Source organism: Emys orbicularis, chromosome 13, assembly GCF_028017835.1.
Source record: "Emys orbicularis isolate rEmyOrb1 chromosome 13, rEmyOrb1.hap1, whole genome shotgun sequence".
Lineage (NCBI taxonomy): Eukaryota > Metazoa > Chordata > Testudines > Emydidae > Emys > Emys orbicularis.
In genome coordinates this window covers 40,158,563-40,178,324 of record NC_088695.1, presented here as the reverse complement: position 1 = coordinate 40,178,324, position 19,762 = coordinate 40,158,563, and the positions used below count along the sequence as shown (strand labels likewise).

The 19,762-nt window shown below is 38.4% G+C and overlaps 1 protein-coding gene across 2 annotated transcripts in view; it reads right to left on the bottom strand.

Moving 5' to 3' along the window:
* The window catches only part of STXBP4 (syntaxin binding protein 4), a 135,824-nt gene that overhangs the window by 109,311 nt on the left and 6,751 nt on the right, over window positions 1-19,762 (bottom strand). The window contains exons 1-7 of one of the 2 annotated variants that reach the window (XM_065415520.1): window positions 17,050-17,117; window positions 10,227-10,300; window positions 9,941-10,036; window positions 8,907-8,976; window positions 7,986-8,060; window positions 2,884-2,969; window positions 1,429-1,561 (exon numbers count right to left, since the gene is read on the bottom strand). In XM_065415520.1, the coding sequence (XP_065271592.1) occupies window positions 1,429-1,561; window positions 2,884-2,969; window positions 7,986-8,060; window positions 8,907-8,976; window positions 9,941-10,036; window positions 10,227-10,300; window positions 17,050-17,117 (602 nt within the window). Of the gene's footprint in view, window positions 1-1,428; window positions 1,562-2,883; window positions 2,970-7,985; window positions 8,061-8,906; window positions 8,977-9,940; window positions 10,037-10,226; window positions 10,301-17,049; window positions 17,118-19,762 lie in introns of those variants that run through there. The other variant, XM_065415521.1, reaches the window with a different exon arrangement.

The following is a 19,762-nucleotide window of genomic DNA, read 5'->3' as shown; positions in this document are numbered from 1 at the left end:
TTCTTGTGTAAATCTAACTGCAAGGCTGTCTTGCTGTGTGTCTATTCCATCTAAAGTCCCCGTCCCCCACCCCCCCCCATGATGGGGTGTCCACTCCACATAAGGCCAGAAGGGGTTAAGGTAGCTAGGTAGGCCAATTAACTGCCTGGGCTGCACCTGGAGGAGCAGCCAGGGAACAGGTATTAATTAGACATGAGGCTCAGATGGACAGGAACAGGAGGGACCTGTATAAAGTCCAGGAGCTAAGAGCGGAAAGGGGACTGCAGGGGGTAGTCTGCAGTCACTCCCTGGGAGGAGGGAGTTTGCACTGGAGAGGCAGAAAGGTAGGAAAGCTCAGGGGAAAAGCAGCAAGGTGTGGGATAGGGCAGACCTTGGCTGCTGAGCTGGAACCCAGAGTAGAGGGCGGGACCGGGTTCACAGACAAGGCAGTGGGTAGTGGACAGCATGGGACAATTCGTGCTGGAAGGCTTTAATGTCCCGGAAGGGGGAAACATGCCAGAGGGCTAAGTCATAAAGAGGAAGCAGGAGGTCCTGGAGCCTGCAGATTGAGAGAGAGAGGAGTGCAACCACTGGAAGGGGCATTGACCTGGCACAGCTAATTCCCAGAACTGCCAGGAGGTGGTGCTGTCACACCATCCACAAAACTGTTACAGCATTTTTACTGCTTACTGTTTTCCAGAAACTTGGTATACATATTTTTCAACTGCCTCAGTTCAACACAAGCATTTTTATAAATCTGTTTATATATACGTTAAGATAGAACTTGTTTCAAAAAGTTGTTAGAGAAAAGTACTGGGAGTTAGGACTCCTGGATTCTAGCCCTGGTTCTGCCACTGACTCACAGTGTGACCTTGGATAAGTTGGCCAAAATTTTCAAACCTGGATGTCTGAAGTGAAGCAGCAAAATAAATATGGCCTGACATTCCAAGGTGCTGAGCTTGTGAATTTCGGACATGTATGCCATGCCTACCTTTCTAGCTTCTAGTGACTTCAACTGAATAGGCAACCAATATATTTTCATGTTTTTCTCTTTTTTGGCTTTTTAAAAAATTATTATTATTGGATTGGCAGCCCTCCTGCAGTGTTTGCAACCCAAGCATTGTGACAATCTGCTAGTGTACGTGAATCAGAACCAAAAACTAACTAGGAGCTGGGTAGAAATGACTGTACACCTGATCAGCCTAATTTCACCAAAATGAACAAAACACAAAAAACTACACAAATGGCCCAAAATGGCCAAAATAAGTTAGTTTTAAAAATTCTTTCAGTTTTAACAGTCAACAGTGTTATTAGTAACATGATTTTTAAAAATACAATCTTTGTAGCCCTTTAGTGAGCTCCACCCAAAATATTCATAAGCACCTAAACACAACTACTTTTGACCAAGGAAGTTCAGAGAAGATAGCTAGAGTCAGTTTCAGGAATTACTTTGTGAGTTGCGGGGATGTTGTGGTAACAGAATTATTTCCATTGTAGCTGATGACAATATCTTTTGGACGCAGAAGCTGAGGACTTTGTGACCTTGAGGATGATCCAGAAGAAAGGCTGTCAACAGGTTTTCCTTAAAGAAAGAAATAGTGAGAAAAGAGAAATAAAAACCACATTCAGGGAAGGCAAAGTGTTTCATTGACATGTAACATCAATTTCTGCAAGTCTTGCTCAGGCAAATAGTTCAGTACATGTCAGGAAGAGGAACATGCTTTTTCCCCATGAACTTAAGCTAATAAACTGTTCTAGTTCTGGTAAACTGAATCATTATGACCAAGTCTTTTATTATTAATTTTGATATTGAATATAATAAAAGTGTCTCTGGTATTGAGTGTTTTTCCGAGCAAGCATTTTAGGCTTCTGTGCAATATCCAGCTTGTCACGAGATCCAGCATTTTGGAAGTCTTGTAATCAGCCATATCCAGCCTTCTGGATAATAGGAAAAGATTGGGAGGGAATGAGTGTGATCTGACCCCCTCCTTTTGGCTCTAGGAAGGCAATATTTAGCACCTGGGTTCATTTTATAATATGTGCACTTGATTTGAAAAATCAGAATAATAGGACGCTGGAGTTGAGAGCAGATACAATACACTGTATCAGCTGCTGAAAATAACTTATCCTTGCAGTGCTGGATTTATCCCCTCTGCCCCCTCATACTCTAAAATCAACAGCTCAGGTGTTTCACCCCACTTTCCCAGTCCTTCCTTCCTTCCATCCTTAGAGAGGAGCCCATAAAAGAAATCTTTTGTCAAAAGGACAAACAAACCCACAAAGAAGCCTGAGGCTACACAGCTTCAGAGTGGGAGCTAAGTCAAGCACTCAGGTTTTCAGAAACAGACATCACTTGCTGACATGTGAAGACTGGCCCTTCAAATGAAAAGAGTGAGTGAAGCAAAATAATCTTATATCTACCTTTCTTAAAGAGGAAGGTAGATGAAGTATATAAATCATCCTTACCAGTGCAGCAACCCCAAATGGAGTGTGAAGAGTTACAATCTCTCGGGTATCAACACTTTGCAATGTTAACACACCTTTCATCAGAGTATTTCATACCATTTTATAAACCATTCATTAATTAAAACCCTTTGAGGTAGGTGATACAATATAGATGGGGAAATAGACATGGAGAAGTTAAGTGACTTGCCCAAAATCACAAAGTGAGTTAATGCTCAAGTAATGAATGAACATAGGAGTCCTGCCAGACTCCTAGTTGCCTGCTCTACTCACTAAACCATACCCCCCGCCCCCGTCCCACCCCTCCACCCTACATCTTTGAAGTGCTGGTTTACATTTCATACAAGGATGACTATAGTGTTCTCCAACATTATTTCAGGCTATCAAGCATTCTCTACTACTTCCTTATAGTGCAAAATGTAGAAATATTCAATGCCTCACCACTTAGCAGTTGTGTTGGTGAACATCTTGCAGAGCCTGTGTTACTGCATGATCCATATTTATCCATCAGATCTAGAAATTCTTTCCTATAATAATTAAAAATACCTTTGTTTTTTATTTATTTGACTTCAGTTACAAATGCACCCTTGGAGACCACGTAGGCTGCCACTTGTTTAGAATGTGTCTCTCACATTTTCCTCTGAACACCCAATTTCCCCAAACCACAGTGAGAGTGTACTAAAGGTCAGATGGCTCAACACCAGATGAAAAACGACGTTTTTGTCAGATATAAAAATACTGAGAACAGATAAGTGAAAGAGTAGCACGATATTGAAGGACAAGCACAGAGGCTGATGACGGTCTATAAATAAGATGGGCCGGTTACCACAAGGTACAGAGGTTTAATTACTAGCTCTATTCACCCTGGTTTGCAAGTGCCTCTGAAGCAGCTCAACAGTGACCCCTCTGGATGATGAGAGAGTGGTGCTGCTTGATTCCAAAAGTAGTTATTCACTAACAGAAATTCTATGCATAGCACAAGGGTAAAAAGCTTTTGTTCTAGCTTTGTTATTTATTCTGAGACACAATATTTGATACATAATAGACGGATGAAAAGCACCTGGAACCTGTTTTTGCTTTTCCTACACAATAATAAATCGGATTTCTTTCACAGGATTTATATACATCTGAATTCTCTCATGTCTATTCAGGGATTCAACATTATAAAGACAGCCTTTTCTTTGCTTGCTCCACTGGAAAAGCCAGTGAGCTCCTATTAGCTTTTCTGATTGTTGCTTTCAACATTTTGTCTGATCAAGTGCACTACTTTGAAACGTGAAATGTGACAATGTTTATTTTTCTGTCATAACAGAGCAAGCTGGCAGAGAAAGACTAGTGCTGCTTTTTCCTCCTCGACCACCTTCTAACATGTCCAAAGAAGCACAGCCACTTCACCCAAGTGGTCAAATGACTCATTGGCTCTCCATTTGTTTCAGGATCCAGTTAAAGTTGCATTGGGTAATTTAAAATCCTTCTGTGGACTCCTTCTACCACAACTCAGGACTCATACCCCACATTACTTTCCTTTCTGCTCATCTAGCATTACTTTCTTCTCTACCCCACCACACAACCTTGCTACCAATGGTTAAAGACCCTTTTCCACAGCAGCTCCTGCCCTAGGCAGATGTTTTTATCCCTCCCTCTAATTCCAAATATTAGCTGAATAACTTTCTCCCTTGCTCATACCTCTTCAGTTTCTTTCTCCCGCAATTTTTTACCTCTGCAACTGAATTAATTCTGTAGAGTACTGCAGGATGCAAGTTGTACAAAAGACCCTACAGGAAAGGTAGCGGTTTTCTACAATATTATATTAGCAACTGAAATGTCTTATTCAGCAAGTAGTTGTCTAATTTAATAAATAGCTTACACAGTCCAACAAAGGATGAGAACACAAGAGGGAGAGTTGACAGTGCATTTGGAACTAAAGTGTGATAGAGTCTTCTTTACATCTAGAATTTAGGTAGCATCAGAAATCCTTCTATGGCCTTGTTTCAGGGCTGTTGTGCACCAAAAAGAAAGAAAACATTCCCAGAGACACAGATTTGACCACACAGTCACCATCAATGGGTAGAAATTGTTTGTAGGGCTTTCAGGATTCAAACTGACACCAATTTTCTAACAGTCTCCAGCTGCCTTTGTCCCATGCAGTTGTACAAGCAGAATATTCAAAAAAATTTTGGCAAGTAGAAATCACACAAGATAGATCTTATGTTTCCACAGAGCTCTCTGTCCTGGTTTCCGGTCAGCACAACCAATTTACCTCTCTCTTCTGAGAGAAACATACCTTTCTTTTAAGGTGCTGGGCCTTAATAGACTGAGCTGCAGGTAACTTCCTAACTCCCTGAGCCACCTCTGAACACTGACCAGGAATTCATAGATTCATAAATTCCAAGGCCAGAAGGGACCATTGTGATCATCTAGTCCAGGGGTCGGCAACGTTTGGCACGCGGCTCGCCAGGGTAAGTACCCTGGCGGGCTGGGCCAGTTTATTTACCTGCTGACGCGGCAGGTTCGGCCGATCGTGGCCCCCACTGGCCACGGTTCGCCATCCCGGGCCAATGGGGGCGGCGGGAAGCCGCGGCCAGCACATCCCTCGCCCGCGCCGCTTCCCACCGCCCCCGCCCTCGCGGGACGGCGAACCGCGGCGAGTGGGGGCCGCGATCGGCCGAACCTGCCGCGTCAGCCGGTAAATAAACTGGCCCGGCCCGCTAGGGTGCTTACCCTGGCGAGCCGCGTGCCAAACGTTGCCGACCTCTGATCTAGTCTGACCTCCTGTATAATACAGACCACAGAACTTCCCTACAATAATTCTTAGAGCAAATCTTTTGGAAACACATCTAATCTTGATTTAAAAATTGCCAGTGATAGAGAATCCACGATGAGCACTTGTAAATTATTCCAACGGTTAATTACTCTCACTGTTAGAGATTTATGCCTTATTTCCAGTCTGAATACTTCCAGGCATTGGATCGTGTTATACCTTTCTCTGCCAGACTGAAAAGCCCATTATCAAATATTTGTTCCCCCTGTAGATTCTTATAGACTCATCAAATTACCCCTTTAAACTTTTTCTTTGTAAAGCTTAATACATTGAGCTCATTGAGTCTATCACTATAAGGCATGTTTTTTCTAATCCTTCAATCATGCTTACGGCTCTTCTCTGAACCCTCTCCAATTTATCAACATCCTTCTTGAATTGTGGATACCACAACCTGACACAGTATTCCAGCACCAGTTACATCAGTGCCAAATACAGCGGTGAAATAACGTTTTTTATTCCTACTCGAGATGCCACATTTATGCATTAGCCCTTTTGGACACATCATCACACTGGAAACTCTTGTTCAGCTGATTATCCACCATATCTCTTTCAGAGTCACTCCCAAAATCTAGGCCTCTGGCTCAATCCACAGCTTCATCTTTGTGTGGCTCCTTTCCTCTTTGGAAACTTTATAAATCAATCCCTGGGCATTAGTTTCCAACATTCATAAACTTAGTGCTATATGCCTACAGGTATGTTTTGGATTCTTCCCTCCCTCCCCCAAAGAGGAATACACAATTTGAATATACAGCTGGTTGCAGAATGAATCTCATAAATCTGTGAATCCTCCTTTGTATTAAAAATATTTACATGATTGGCTCTGTAGAAATCAACTAATTACTATTTCCAAACATTATCTGGAATTTTCAGAAATAGTTCTTGGATTGATTAGCAAATAAATAATTAAAGCTGACCCTGCAAATCCATTATTAAACATTATTTATTCAATTAAGAAAAAATCCCTACGAATCAAACACTGATTATACCCTCATTTAAAAAAAATCAGATTGTAAAATGTAGTCATTTCTACTATCTCAGGAATAAAGGTAAAAGTAAAAAAGAAAAAAAACTAGGGGGGAGGGACCTATATCTAAAAGGATGTGAACCACGAACACCAGAAAACTAATATCACAAAATTAGGTTGGAGGTAACATAAATGGCCAGACTGTGATATCAGTTACAGCAGCATAACTCCAGAGTAATTCTACTGACTACACAGGGGCAACTCAAAATCACAGTTTGGTACATTGCTTAATAGCAATACAAATATACTTATTTAACTGGTGCTTATCTACCACCAGGTTCTAGTCACATACATAAAAACTTATGTATAAATGAAGTATTTAATATAATATATATGTACAGTGGTAGGAAATTAACTGAGAGTTCTATAAGGGAGTGAGGACACATTTAGAATAGCTAGTGGAGATCTTGTCACTGGACAAACCACCCGAATGATAAAGGGGCTCACAGATTTTAATTATTCAAGAAGGTTAGAGGAACTAGGTCAGTATGCTTTGGATAAAAGCAGATTAAGAGTGAACTTCAGAGATATCTAAAACAGTCTGAAGAAGACAGAGAGGATAGAAGCTACAAAGCCATTTGAACTACTGTCAAATACAGGAATAAAGAGGCACAAGCATTAAGATTAAGAAAGGCCATGCTCTAAAGGAATTTAGGTGGACTTTCTTTACATAGAGGGCAGTTAATAAATGGAAGCGCCTAGGAAAGGCAACAAGAGTGGCAAGTCTTCAATGATTTTCAAATATAGTTACATAAATATTTGGAGGAAACAGGGGGGGATAGACCTGGATGGGCTTCCTGGCTTCTTTCCATCCCAACATTTCCTATGCCAATGTCGGTTTATATGATTATCTGTAGATAACAAGATTAAAGGGATATTTTAGTGTAACTGTCCTTATACTGTAGGAATTTTGGACTATCTGCCGCACTGAATAGTTTAACCTACTTATCTCAACTAATTCAGAGCTCGTAAGTAAGAGATTGAAAAGCCAATTCTGAAAAAAATACAACTGCAAGGGCTTTATTTTCAGATGCCCGGCACTAGTTAAAGTTGTTCTACTGTCAAACACTAATCATCTTTTTAATTCCACTTCTCTTATATTTTAAAGAGACAACAAATCGTCAGGAAATCGTGCTTCTGATGACAGCAAATACTTTATAGTATTATTAATTGTATTGTGTAACATTTAGACTTTGTTCATGAAATATAAATGGGTCAGAACTTGCAGCCTTTACTAATGTGAGTAGTCCGACTGAACTAACTGGGACTGATTGTTTGACTATGGTGAGCAGGATTACTATTTTCTGTTTGACTTATAGACCAGCTTTCATATATTCATGGAATGTAGACAGCATGGCCCTGAAAGTCAGATATAAATATACTGATACACTTTCAATTCACCACTGCCATCATTCTTCATAGGAAGCTTGGTATCATAGCTTGGGGTATACTACATGTGCATATGGGGGGGAAGATAATAAAAACTCTGTATTATACTCTGACAAAATGAATTAGGCTATAAAAATGTTTAAGCAAAACACAAAAACAAATTACATTGTGGATATCTTATGACTAATCCCAAATGTATAAAACATCTGTATATTAACAAATGATGTATTTTAGTGAAAGTGTTGGGGTTTATTGAGGAAGAGGGATGCTGTAATGGTAATTTTAATATAAACATTTTAACTCTCTTACTTTGCTTCTTCATCTCTAGTAATCAGCAAAGACATGTGATTAGTCGCTGATGCCATTCGCAAAACGTCAACAGCTCTGGAAGGGGGGAAAAAACAATTAAAAAAGTAAATCTATCTATTTTCACTGTTTGAATGCAAGAGCTCTGCATCCACTACACAGTATTAAATGGAAGAAAACTGAACAATTTCTTATCTTATCTTAACAAACAAATCATTTTGGAAATATGCCTTTGATACATCATTCCATTTAAGTCCTGGGTTATCATATGGCACAAAAAGTTTGTATGGGGTAGAAGTTGGCTTTTAATTTTGTACCGTTCCGCTCTGGTTTGTTATTTTTTAATCTGTACTATAGTAGTTTTATTTGGGGGGGAGAAGGTTATTTTTAATATAAATCCTAACTCTACTACTGTTTGGGGCTTTATAGTGATAGTCAGTGTTTCCACCTCAGACCCTATATATCACACCTCATAAACAATACAGGCAACTTCTCTGCCTTAATTACCCCACTTGAGAGAACAAGAAGTGCCAATTATTAGCAATATATAACCAAATCACTTGCTTTAATGGATATCCAGCCAAATACCATGATAATTACAGTAATGTTGAATATTTTACTAGCTTAATAACTATTTTGATATGAATTTACACATACATTCTGCAACCTACACAACAACATGAAATCTCTTTAATTGGATCTTATGCAGGCAAAACTCCCATTAATGTCAATGATAGTTTTGTTGAGTAAGGACAGATATTGAGCTCTTTGGGACAATCTGCAGGTGCAACTCCATGGACTTGGTGCAGTTATACCCTTTTAATCAGTGTTTAATTTGGTCCAAAATCTTTGACTGTATAACACCAGTATTAGTAACATTTTTCCAAGCTCTAGATAAACATTTAGTCATCTTTATGAACATACCTTTCACTGGTTACACCAACTAAGTTTTCTCCGTTGACATCTAAAATTAGGTCTCCAGTGAGCAATCGGCCTGATAAAGAGATTAACAAAATGTAATGTAAAAGTCTACATGAATTAACAGGGAAAAATGGAAAATATACTCCTATTACTTTTGCTCCAATCTAATCTACTGTAAGAATGATTTTATCACCGTAGGCCCTGATCCTGCAAACATTAAAGCATGTGCTTAACTTTACTACCATGAGTAGTTCCATTGATCCTAATAGGACTACTCACACAATGTGCATATTTGTAGGATTATGCTCCACGGGTATGGAATTAGCTGTCAGCTGAGCTTTGAACTGATGACTACATGTAGGTTATCATATATAAATTAAATATTTTTGTGTTTCTTGATGTTTATAATAGTTTTTAAAACAGTTCTTAGTTTGAACCACTCAATGACTCTGTCTACATGAGTGTAGGAAATGTGTTTGCTGAGCAGTTTTAAATACAAACTTGGGTAAAGGTTGTTTTTTGTTTTTTTCCCCCCCAATGGCTAGTGTGGACAAGGCCAGACCAAGTTTAGAAACCTGGTTGGACCTAGTATACACTGGAATTTTCTCCCCAGTCTAAACTCTGTACAACACAGTTTGGTCCTTCCATATAAATCACCTAAAACACGATCATAAAACATTAATCTGAATTCATTAGAACAATGTATAAACACAGGACCTGATCCTGTGAGGTGCTGAATGTCCTTACCTCCCACTGAAGCCACTGGGAGTTGAGAGCTTTCAGCATCTCACAGTTTGGAAAGTTGACAATGTGGACAGATCGCAAACTGATTTCACACTGGCCTGATCTAGATTTGAATGGATGTCCATTACTGTGACTCCTCCACATCCTCCCTTTGGAAAATGATGAATCTTTGCTGAACTAAACATTACTTTGTGTGTACATACTGAAAATAAAATTTAAAAAGACCATTTGATTTCTTGACAGCTTACTGCGTAATGTAGGATTCTACAGAATACATAAAAGTCATTATTTACTATCTATTGCAGCCATCCCTCCTGGCAAAATTTTCTTTATGAAAATTCCATAGTCTTCTTCAGTTTGCTCCCGATAACCTCCAATAATTTTAACCCCTGTTGAAAAACAGATAAAAGCAAGAAACTGGTCATTCCCTCCATTGCACCAAACACATTCAGGCAAATATCACAACAGATTGAGAAACTTCAACTCCCACTGATATCAGTGTGAATTGCAAATGCCCAGCAGGTGCCCAGGACCTCTCAAGATTTCGCTCTGTTAGAGTCAAATATGTAATCTAATTACCTAATCCATTTTGACAGTCAGAAAAAGTAATGCGGTGAACAGCTCGATTGATTCCATAAGGTCCCATAATAGTCCTAAAATAAATAAATAAAATCAGAGCTGCTGCACTTGGAGAAATATACATGTATACAAACTACAGCAGTTGCTATTATACTTCTAATTAAAAAAAAAGCAAACGTTTTCTTCACTGGGTATTGTAAATACTGTGCAGATGAAAAAATGAAAAAATGAAAATGATATGCTCTGGCATTTGAATATCAAAAACAGATGGTAAAGTAGTACTATCTAAAATACAGTGGAGGTTTTGGGTTGTTGTTTTTTTTAAAACAAAGTATTTCTGACCAAATCCTGAAGTCCTTACTCTGGATAACAGAAAAGAGGGTTAACAATAATAATAAAAACTGTGGTCCTATTTAGAACAGGACAGTTGGCAACGAGGAGACGATTCGTTAAAGTGTTTAAGTTGAAAATACCCATGGTTGGAGTGGTCTCCATAAAAATGTTTCCAAAGTTAAGTAAGGGGAGAGAGCACAACTCTCTAGACGTTCGTTAGGGGTGTTCTTCTTCCTATCCTCTCTCTTTTTCTCATCAAATAATATTTGTTCTCGCTTGATTTATGAAAGCCTCCCTCTTAACTCCACCTCCAAACACAGAATGCCAGAGGTGAGAATAAGGGCAGACTGTCTGAGCTGTCAAACAGCAGAGGATTTTTTTTTTAATGCTCTTGAAAATCACGATGTAAAGAATTAAGGGGAAAAAATCACAAAATAAAATGATAATCTTGGGACCTGAATGTATAATCCCAGACAACATATTTCCAAGGCTAATCTAACAACAAACAAAGCGTTAAAAATCTGGGTATAAATTGATATTAGCTAACCAAGCATGATTTATCCATTTATACTTCCATTCAAATGCAGGCTATTGAAACAAATCCAAACTTGCATTATAAAAACACCCTCACTCAGTTGTTCAATTTTTAGGGAGGATCTGCCAGCCCCAACAAACAAGAAAGCAGCAGCACTGCTTAGGTTTTCTGGCATGCCATAAATAATGTTCTAATGGTTACTTCTATTTTCTACATCATGATGGAAAAGTGAAGCAGAACAACTACAATACACAAACAATGAAGAAAAAGAAGATCAAAGTGGAGGATGGACCCACTCAGAGCCTCCCATCCAGCACATAACCACTATACCACGCCATATGCTGGGTATTTCAGCCAGGACTGGAGCTGGTGTCAGGGCAAGCTGCAGAGCCAGAGGAAAGGGGGAGCACAGGAGAATCCAGGTGCAAGGTAACATCCTGGAACATACTGGGGTGTATATATTCAATACAACACTCCAAATTCTGCTCTCTCCTTTTTGCACAACAGAACTGAATCAATTCTGCTGTCCGGGGCCTTGGCATCTACAGAACAAGAGGAATTATTAGCTTCATAGTGCCCATCATGCTGTCATATGCAAGATAAGTGGCATTGAGGTCTGTCTGCACTATCAAGGCACATATCCTTAAGTAACCTGAAAGCATTAGCTAAAAAAAATACCCACCAAGAGAGAAAAGGGAGTCAACCTAGTAGACAAGCAAGCTTTTCTCTGGTTTGTAGGTCCTTAAAACTTGCTAAATGGGCCTTTTACCCCAAGTCACAAGAAGGAACTAGAAGGGAATTTTTTTTTTTTTTTTTTTAAGAACTATGCCTCAGATGCTCCTGAGAACTCACTTTCACTCCAGTATTTACTCTGTAAGCTCAAACAAAATTACAAAACCTAATTAGTATATTTTATCACGATCAGAAATGAAAATGTATTTGTTGGAGTAATTTATTGTAGCGTTGCTGATTGAGAATTCATTTTTGTAAGCTGTTCAAAATTGAGCAAAACTATGATTACATGGTGATAATTTGGGAAGCAGGAAATATTTATTCTGGAAGAAGACATTTTTATGACTCCTCTCTCAATTTTTCCCCATACAGAATTTTTTTAATGGATTCATTAATTAATATTTGTAAAGGTCTTTGAAGGTGAAAAGTAATATATAAGGAAGGTGAGTAGTAATTATTATTTACAGGTCTGCCATAGATGTGTGTTTTTATCATTGAAAAGCTCAAAAAATAAGAATCACGTCACTTTCAAGTTAGGGCATTTTTCCTTCTACATTCTCATCTTACGGCTTTTTGTACTAGTCACATATAGTATAATGCTCTGTAGTGCTCTCAAACACCTTTAATTGTAACAGAACACCCACTGCTTCACATATTGCAAGCCAGAGACACTATGTATTTTATTTACTAAAAAATAAAGAAAAAGGAATAAATATCTGAGTTCAACTTGTTCTTTCTCTAAGTAATTGCTTCCAATACACTAGAATAGTCATAAAGAACACTTACTTTCTCCTGATCTTTTAATGCTAATCCAAACATAGGCTGAAAGGTGGTGGATCTGGTTATGTCAATAGACAGGTCTTTGGTTTATAAATAACTTAATTAACAAGAAGAAGCCTGGAATATTATTAAAGTCAATTTCACCACAATAATAACACTGGTCTACAATTTTTGAGAAGTCGTCTGCTTCAGAGATAAAATGTGCTATTTATTATGTATTTTGATGTGCTGAATTCAAATATTACAATTAAAACAACTGATTGGCTACTGTTTCTAAGATATTTAAGTTTTTACATTGTATGTCTATGTATATTGTGTAGATAGAGTTTTAATCATAAATTGTAAACCTAGGTCTTTTCATGTGTTTATGGTTGCTTTACATGATAATATTTCACCTGTCCTGTTTATGTAACACTTTAAAAATCAGCAAAAGGGTTATATAAATAAAATTTATTATGAAACAAAAGGCAAAAAACTATTCTGTACATAGTTTAGTCCTATTCAGTGTCTACTCGGCGCTTCTTGGCTTGTCTCTTGTATTCATTAAATGGAGCATCTCTTGTCACTGTCCAGCAATAGTCTGCAAGCATTGATGGGCTCCATTTGCCCTGATAGCGTTTCTCCATTGTTGCAATGTCCTGGTGAAATCGCTCGCCGTGCTCGTCGCTCACTGCTCCGCAGTTCGGTGGAAAAAAATCTAGATGAGAGTGCAAAAAATGTATCGTTAGTGACATGTTGCAACCAAAGCTTTTGTATGCCTTGAGGAGATTTTCCACCAACAACCTGTAGTTGTCTGCCTTGTTGTTTCCGAGAAAATTTATTGCCACTAACTGGAAGGCTTTCCATGCCGTCTTTTCCTTGCCACGCAGTACATGGTCAAATGCATCATCTCGAAGAAGTTCACAAATCTGAGGACCAACAAAGACACCTTCCTTTATCTTAGCTTCACTTAACCTTGGAAATTTTCCACGGAGGTACTTGAAAGCTGCTTGTGTTTTGTCAATGGCCTTGACAAAGTTCTTCATCAGACCCAGCTTGATGTGTAAGGGTGGTAACAAAATCTTCCTTGATTCAACAAGTGGTGGATGCTGAACACTTTTCCTCCCAGGCTCCAATGACTGTCGGAGTGGCCAATCTTTCTTGATGTAGTGGGAATCTCTTGCACAACTATCCCATTTGCAGAGAAAACAGCAGTACTTTGTGTATCCAGTCTGCAGACCAAGCAAGAGAGCAACAACCTTCAAATCGCCACAAAGCTGCCACTGATGTTGGTCATAGTTTATGCACCTCAAAAGTTGTTTCATGTTGTCATAGGTTTCCTTCATATGGACTGCATGACCAACTGGAATTGATGGCAAAACATTGCCATTATGCAGTAAAACAGCTTTAAGACTCGTCTTCGATGAATCAATGAACAGTCTCCACTCATCTGGATCGTGAACGATGTTGAGGGCTGCCATCACACCATCGATGTTGTTGCAGGCTACAAGATCACCTTCCATGAAGAAGAATGGGACAAGATCCTTTTGACGGTCACGGAACATGGAAACCCTAACATCACCTGCCAGGAGATTCCACTGCTGTAGTCTGGAGCCCAACAGCTCTGCCTTACTCTTGGGTAGTTCCAAATCCCTGACAAGGTCATTCAGTTCACCTTGTGTTATGAGGTGTGGTTCAGAGGAGGAGGATGGGAGAAAATGTGGGTCCTGTGACATTGATGGTTCAGGACCAGAAGTTTCATCCTCTTCCTCTTCCTCGTCTGACTCAAGTGAGAATGATTCTGGTGCATCAAGAACCGGCAGTCCTTCTCCGTGGGGTACTGGGCGTATAGCTGATGGAATGTTTGGATAATGCACAGTCCACTTTTTCTTCTTTGACACACCCTTCCCAACTGGAGGCACCATGCAGAAGAAACAATTGCTGGTATGATCTGTTGGCTCTCTCCAAATCATTGGCACTGCAAAAGGCATAGATTTCCTTTTCCTGTTCAACCACTGGCGAAGATTTGTTGCACAAGTGTTGCAGCATATGTGTGGGGCCCACCTCGTGTCCTGATCTCCAATTTTACAGCCAAAATAAAGGTGATAGGCTTTCTTAACCATAGTGGTTATACTGCGCTTTTGTGATGCAAAAGTCACTTCACCACAAACATAGCAGAAGTTATCTGCACTGTTCACACAAGTACGAGGCATCTCTGCTCACTTTGGCTAAACAGAAATGTGTCCCTTTGCAAAATCAAACACTGACAAATAAGAGAGCACGACACTGTATGATTTCTAGAGCTGATATAGGGCAATTTGTTCAGCAGAGTGATGTAAGCTTCGTTATGATTGCATCATCCATGACTTCTAGGAATAACATGATGCAATTCATATCATGTATGACGCAATACCAGCTTCAGATTGCATCATTCATTGTTTTGCCTAAAAAGCAAGTACTGTCCAAACCCAGTCATAGATTTATTCATAGATCCAGTCAAAGATGTATTTTAGTCATTTCTGGTTTAAATTGAGATCCCTTCCCTTTATAACTCACTTATCCTCCGCCATTCCCAAGTCAAGGGTCGTATATACTGACCCAATAGCATATCTTGAAAACTAGAGCCAATCAACAATTTTAAGCATCATTTTCGTTCTCAGTGACCCAGAATTAGTAAAGTTTGACTACATTTATTTCAGAAGCATTTTGGCTATAGAGCAGTGTAATTTTTTTAATATTCGCATATAAAAATGCAAGAACAAGCTTTGGAGTTCAATCCTGAAGTTCCTATGCAAGGGAATTTTGTTTCCATAAGGATTTACAGGATTGGAATTTAGGCTAACTTTTCAGTATTGAAATGAAACAGTGTAACCATCAAGAATAACAGAGCCTAAGACACACATTGCAGCACTATAAAATAATGAAGAATAATCTAACTTCGGTATGGGACACTTCCAATAAAAATAATCTTTTAAATATCTAACAGCAAACTGAATACTGGAAACATCTTTTCAAAAGAGTTATATGCTCTACAAGAAGATGCTGCTGCAGTGAAAAGAATATACACGAGGATAAGAAACAACCCTCTGCAGGGAGGAGAATAAGATGTCACTAAAATTATATATATATAATGCCATCTGCAAACCTGTATTACGTAAGACTGAGATTCAAGAACAGCACAAAGTATGAATTAACATTAGGGAATTAAATTGTTTCTGTACTACTTTCACTAAAAATTACCCAAACTATTCTGTGGGTATGTGGTACTGAAACCATGGTAACACAATGGATACAAATACTAAACTTAAGTCGCCCTGAGGTAGGTAAAATATGGGGGAAGGTTGGAATGGAAATGATTGCTCATAAAATTCTGAAAAAAAAACCTGCTGGCAATTCAAAATACAATAATTACAAATCAGATTGGATGAATTACTTTGTAGAGTATTAATTATGGCTGTCATTTTAATATGATATTTAATTGATTGCCAATTCAGAGCACAATCTTTGCAATTAACATACCACAAGAGTCTCAGCAATGCATGAATTTTAAAATGACCTTGTGACTCAAAAAATCTAAGATTTTCAAAAGTTCTCAAGTGACCTAGAAGTAAAAGACTTACTGACTTTCAATATGACTTTCAGCATCACTTATGGCCAGATCCTTAACTTGTGTAAATTGTCATAACTCTACTGAAGAGAACGGATCTATGATTATTCACACCAGCTGAGAATCTGGCCTTAAGATGCTTTTGAAATTCTTGCCCCCAGTATTTTTCATGTCATCGGAATAATCAATTAACCGAGATTATTTAACATCTAAAAATGTTAGTGCCCTGCCCAGTAATAGTAAAATGATATGGAAAAGAAAAACAGTTCCTGAACTGGGCTAAGAGTAACCAGTAGCAGTAATAAAAATAACTAACAACACATTTTAGTGTACTTTGCAGAAGAAAAAAAATAGATGAAATCTGATCATTAATATAAACCAAACAATATTTGATATATCATTCTCTTTACTCCTACAAAATCTTGTCAGAAATACTATTAAATAGTTTTACATACTGAGAAAAAGCAAGTAAAAATAGAGAATCCTGACACCAAATAATACCCAGGTGAGAATACAGAACATCTGTGCTATATGTATAATTGAGTGACGCTGAAATTTCTCAGAAGAAACGAAAAAAACCCATTAAAACCTCACACTCCAAGTAAAATATTTAGTGCCAGAACAGATTCTGAGAGCTAATATTGGGATGAGATCCTAATAATGGCTAATAAAACTAACCCTTGAGTACTTTGTTCTGTTGTGTTGTTATTTACAATATTTTAGGGGGTTTAAAAGCTTGATATTCTAGTGTACCGAAACAAAACCAAAAAGAGTCACAGCTTTTAAAATACCCTTACTGCACTTTTGTTAGTTCATACACTATAAAAATGCTATTAAAACCTAATGATTTGGCATACCAGTACAAGAGAGAGAGCCTATCAAAACGCTCTGGTTCATCTTCATCCATCAGTGAAAGCAGGGACATTCTTCAAGACACCAGTGAAAAGAAGAACAAAAGCATCCAAAAGACACTCAATATTTCCAATTCAGTAGGACAACAATTACATGCAGGACAATTTCTGTTACCATCCAAAAAAATCTCAACAGACAGAGACTGAGATGGGTGTCTCTTTCTATTTAATCTCCTCTGAAATCCTGTGCGTCACATGGGCTAATTCACCTATCAAAGCAATGTTTACTTTTTTCCCCTGTACAGGATATGGATTTGTAGCAACCTTCAAGTCTCATAAAATGCAAATGTGATAAAAATTACTTGCATTAGCCTCAAATATGATATGATGATACTGCATGCCCATCTGGCAGCAGACAGGTCACTGATAAGATACATCTTTTTTTACATATCCTAGAATTTACCCCCTGTGATCCTCCAGATAGGGTCAAGTACAATACACAGCTAACTCCCTCTCTTTGATCTTTTTAAAGCAATCTTCCTAATAGATTGGATTACACACACAAAAAGAAAGCCAACTAAGCAACAGACAGACAGATAAGCCACCCATGAAAGAAATAGACCATCAGAAGTTTTCATTACACTAACTATTGTGCACTCTCAGTCATGGCAGTGACTTAAAGCCAAGTTACAAAACCAAACCAAACCACTAGTGTTTTCATCCACAGCAGACAAGGATTAATGCAGAACCAGGATTATTACTTTGACAATTTATTCTTTTTATACAGACCAAAGTAAATGCTGTAGATAATATTTTTAATGTATGCTCTTTTTATGGAAAATTGATAACAAAATGTGAGGAAGATTTTCCTGTTGTTCTTACATTTTTTCCTGTGATCAGGTAAGCAGAAAATAAAATTCCTTTTTAAGTCACATTTCAAAACTATCTCATAAACACTCTTTCCAATATTCCTCTTTCTCTTCAATTCATTTTAGTAATCCTGCTTTTTACTTTGTTTTCTTAAAGCAACAGACAAATTGATAGGTGGTCTCTGATTTAGATCCCCACAGAATAGTCAGAATACATCTCAATTTACAGAACGAAGTAACAGTGAGGTGGGGAGCTTTCCTAAAACCATGCAAAGGGTTCCCAGAAGCTGTCCAACAATTTTCTTGAGACAGTTCTTTTAACGAATTACTAAAGCCAAATAGATTTTCAGTGTCTGTCCACTCTAGATAAAATCTAATGGGCCTACAGCAAGCATGCTTGAAGGAATGTACTATGTAATTAGCCTCATCTGGATTACAAGGAGGGTAAGGGGCTAGAAGGAAACCTGTAGAGCTGTTCTCCTTAGTCTAACAGAAGACCTGTCTGCAATCAGGCATACTCTCTAGTCTAGAGCTAGACGTGTATTATTTTTAAGATATTCAACTTCTAATATTCTGGCAAAATATTATAGCATACCATTTTAACATTTCACAAATGTTTCTTGTGGAGGTAGGAAATGAGTATGTAAATTTGCATCACCCTTCCTTTCCCTAAAAAAAAAAACTTGACTAAAGAGCTCAATTCGCCTGTCTTCCATTTCTTTGTAAAATGAAATACTCAGTTTCTCTGTAAAAACAACGAGGAGTCTGGTGGCACCTTAAAGACTAACAGATTTATTTGGGCATAAGCTTTCGTGGGTAAAAACCTCACTTCTTCAGATGTATGCATCTTATGCCCAAATAAATCTGTTAGTCTTTAAGGTGCCACCAGACTCCTTGTTGTTTTTGTAGATACAGACTAACACGGCTACCCCCTGATACTTGACATCAGTTTCTCTGTGTTTCTCTCACCTCTGAGAGCTTTGTTTCAACAGCAAATGAATCCCCTCTCAAGCAGGGAACAGCACTGTGACAAGACAGCATCTGCCAATGTCTGGAACTGCACAGCAGGGTTCCGGGGCTATCCTCGAAATGGGAGCACATGCCAGAGAGTGCTTCTTCTTAAAGTTGTAGTGCACCCATTCGGCTGATATTTCATCTTTATCAGGTAAGGCTTTTAAAAAAAATTTTCACTGCAAGCACTGCACTGTGTACAAGCTCATATAAAGAAACAGTCCCTGACTTGAAGAGATTATGGGAATAGAGATAGGGGTTCAGAGAGGTAAAGTGACTTGCCCAAGATTACACAGCAGATCACTGGCAGAGCTGAAACAGAACCCAGATCTCCTGACTCCCATGTGAGGAGTTCCACTGGGGTCCATAAGTTCAGTGACCTGGATTTGGCAGTGTATAGACTTACTTATTCCAGTTTAGCTCCGTCAGTGTTAGCAACATTAGGAGCTTTGCAGTAGACAGGCCGTTAGTGTTTTAAGCATCATGTCATGTAACCTTGCTCAGACCATATCTAATCGACATGGTGCTTTCTACAGCAAAGCTCCCAATGTTACTAAAACCAATGGAGTTGAATCAGTCGCATCAACAATGGAAATTTTCTGCAAAAAATATCCCTTGTATAGACAAGGCTTTGTTGTTATTTAGGGTCATGTTTTCTATTTAACCAGTAAAAATGTCATTCAAGGCTTTATGTACTCATAAAAAAAATCAAATCAAATCACAAACGGATGTTCATTTTTCTTAACCATCGATAAGAGATTTCCTTGCAATATATAACCAGATAGGAGGAATTCTACCTTTAGTTTTTTTCTGTGGAAATTAATTTTAAAAACCTGAGA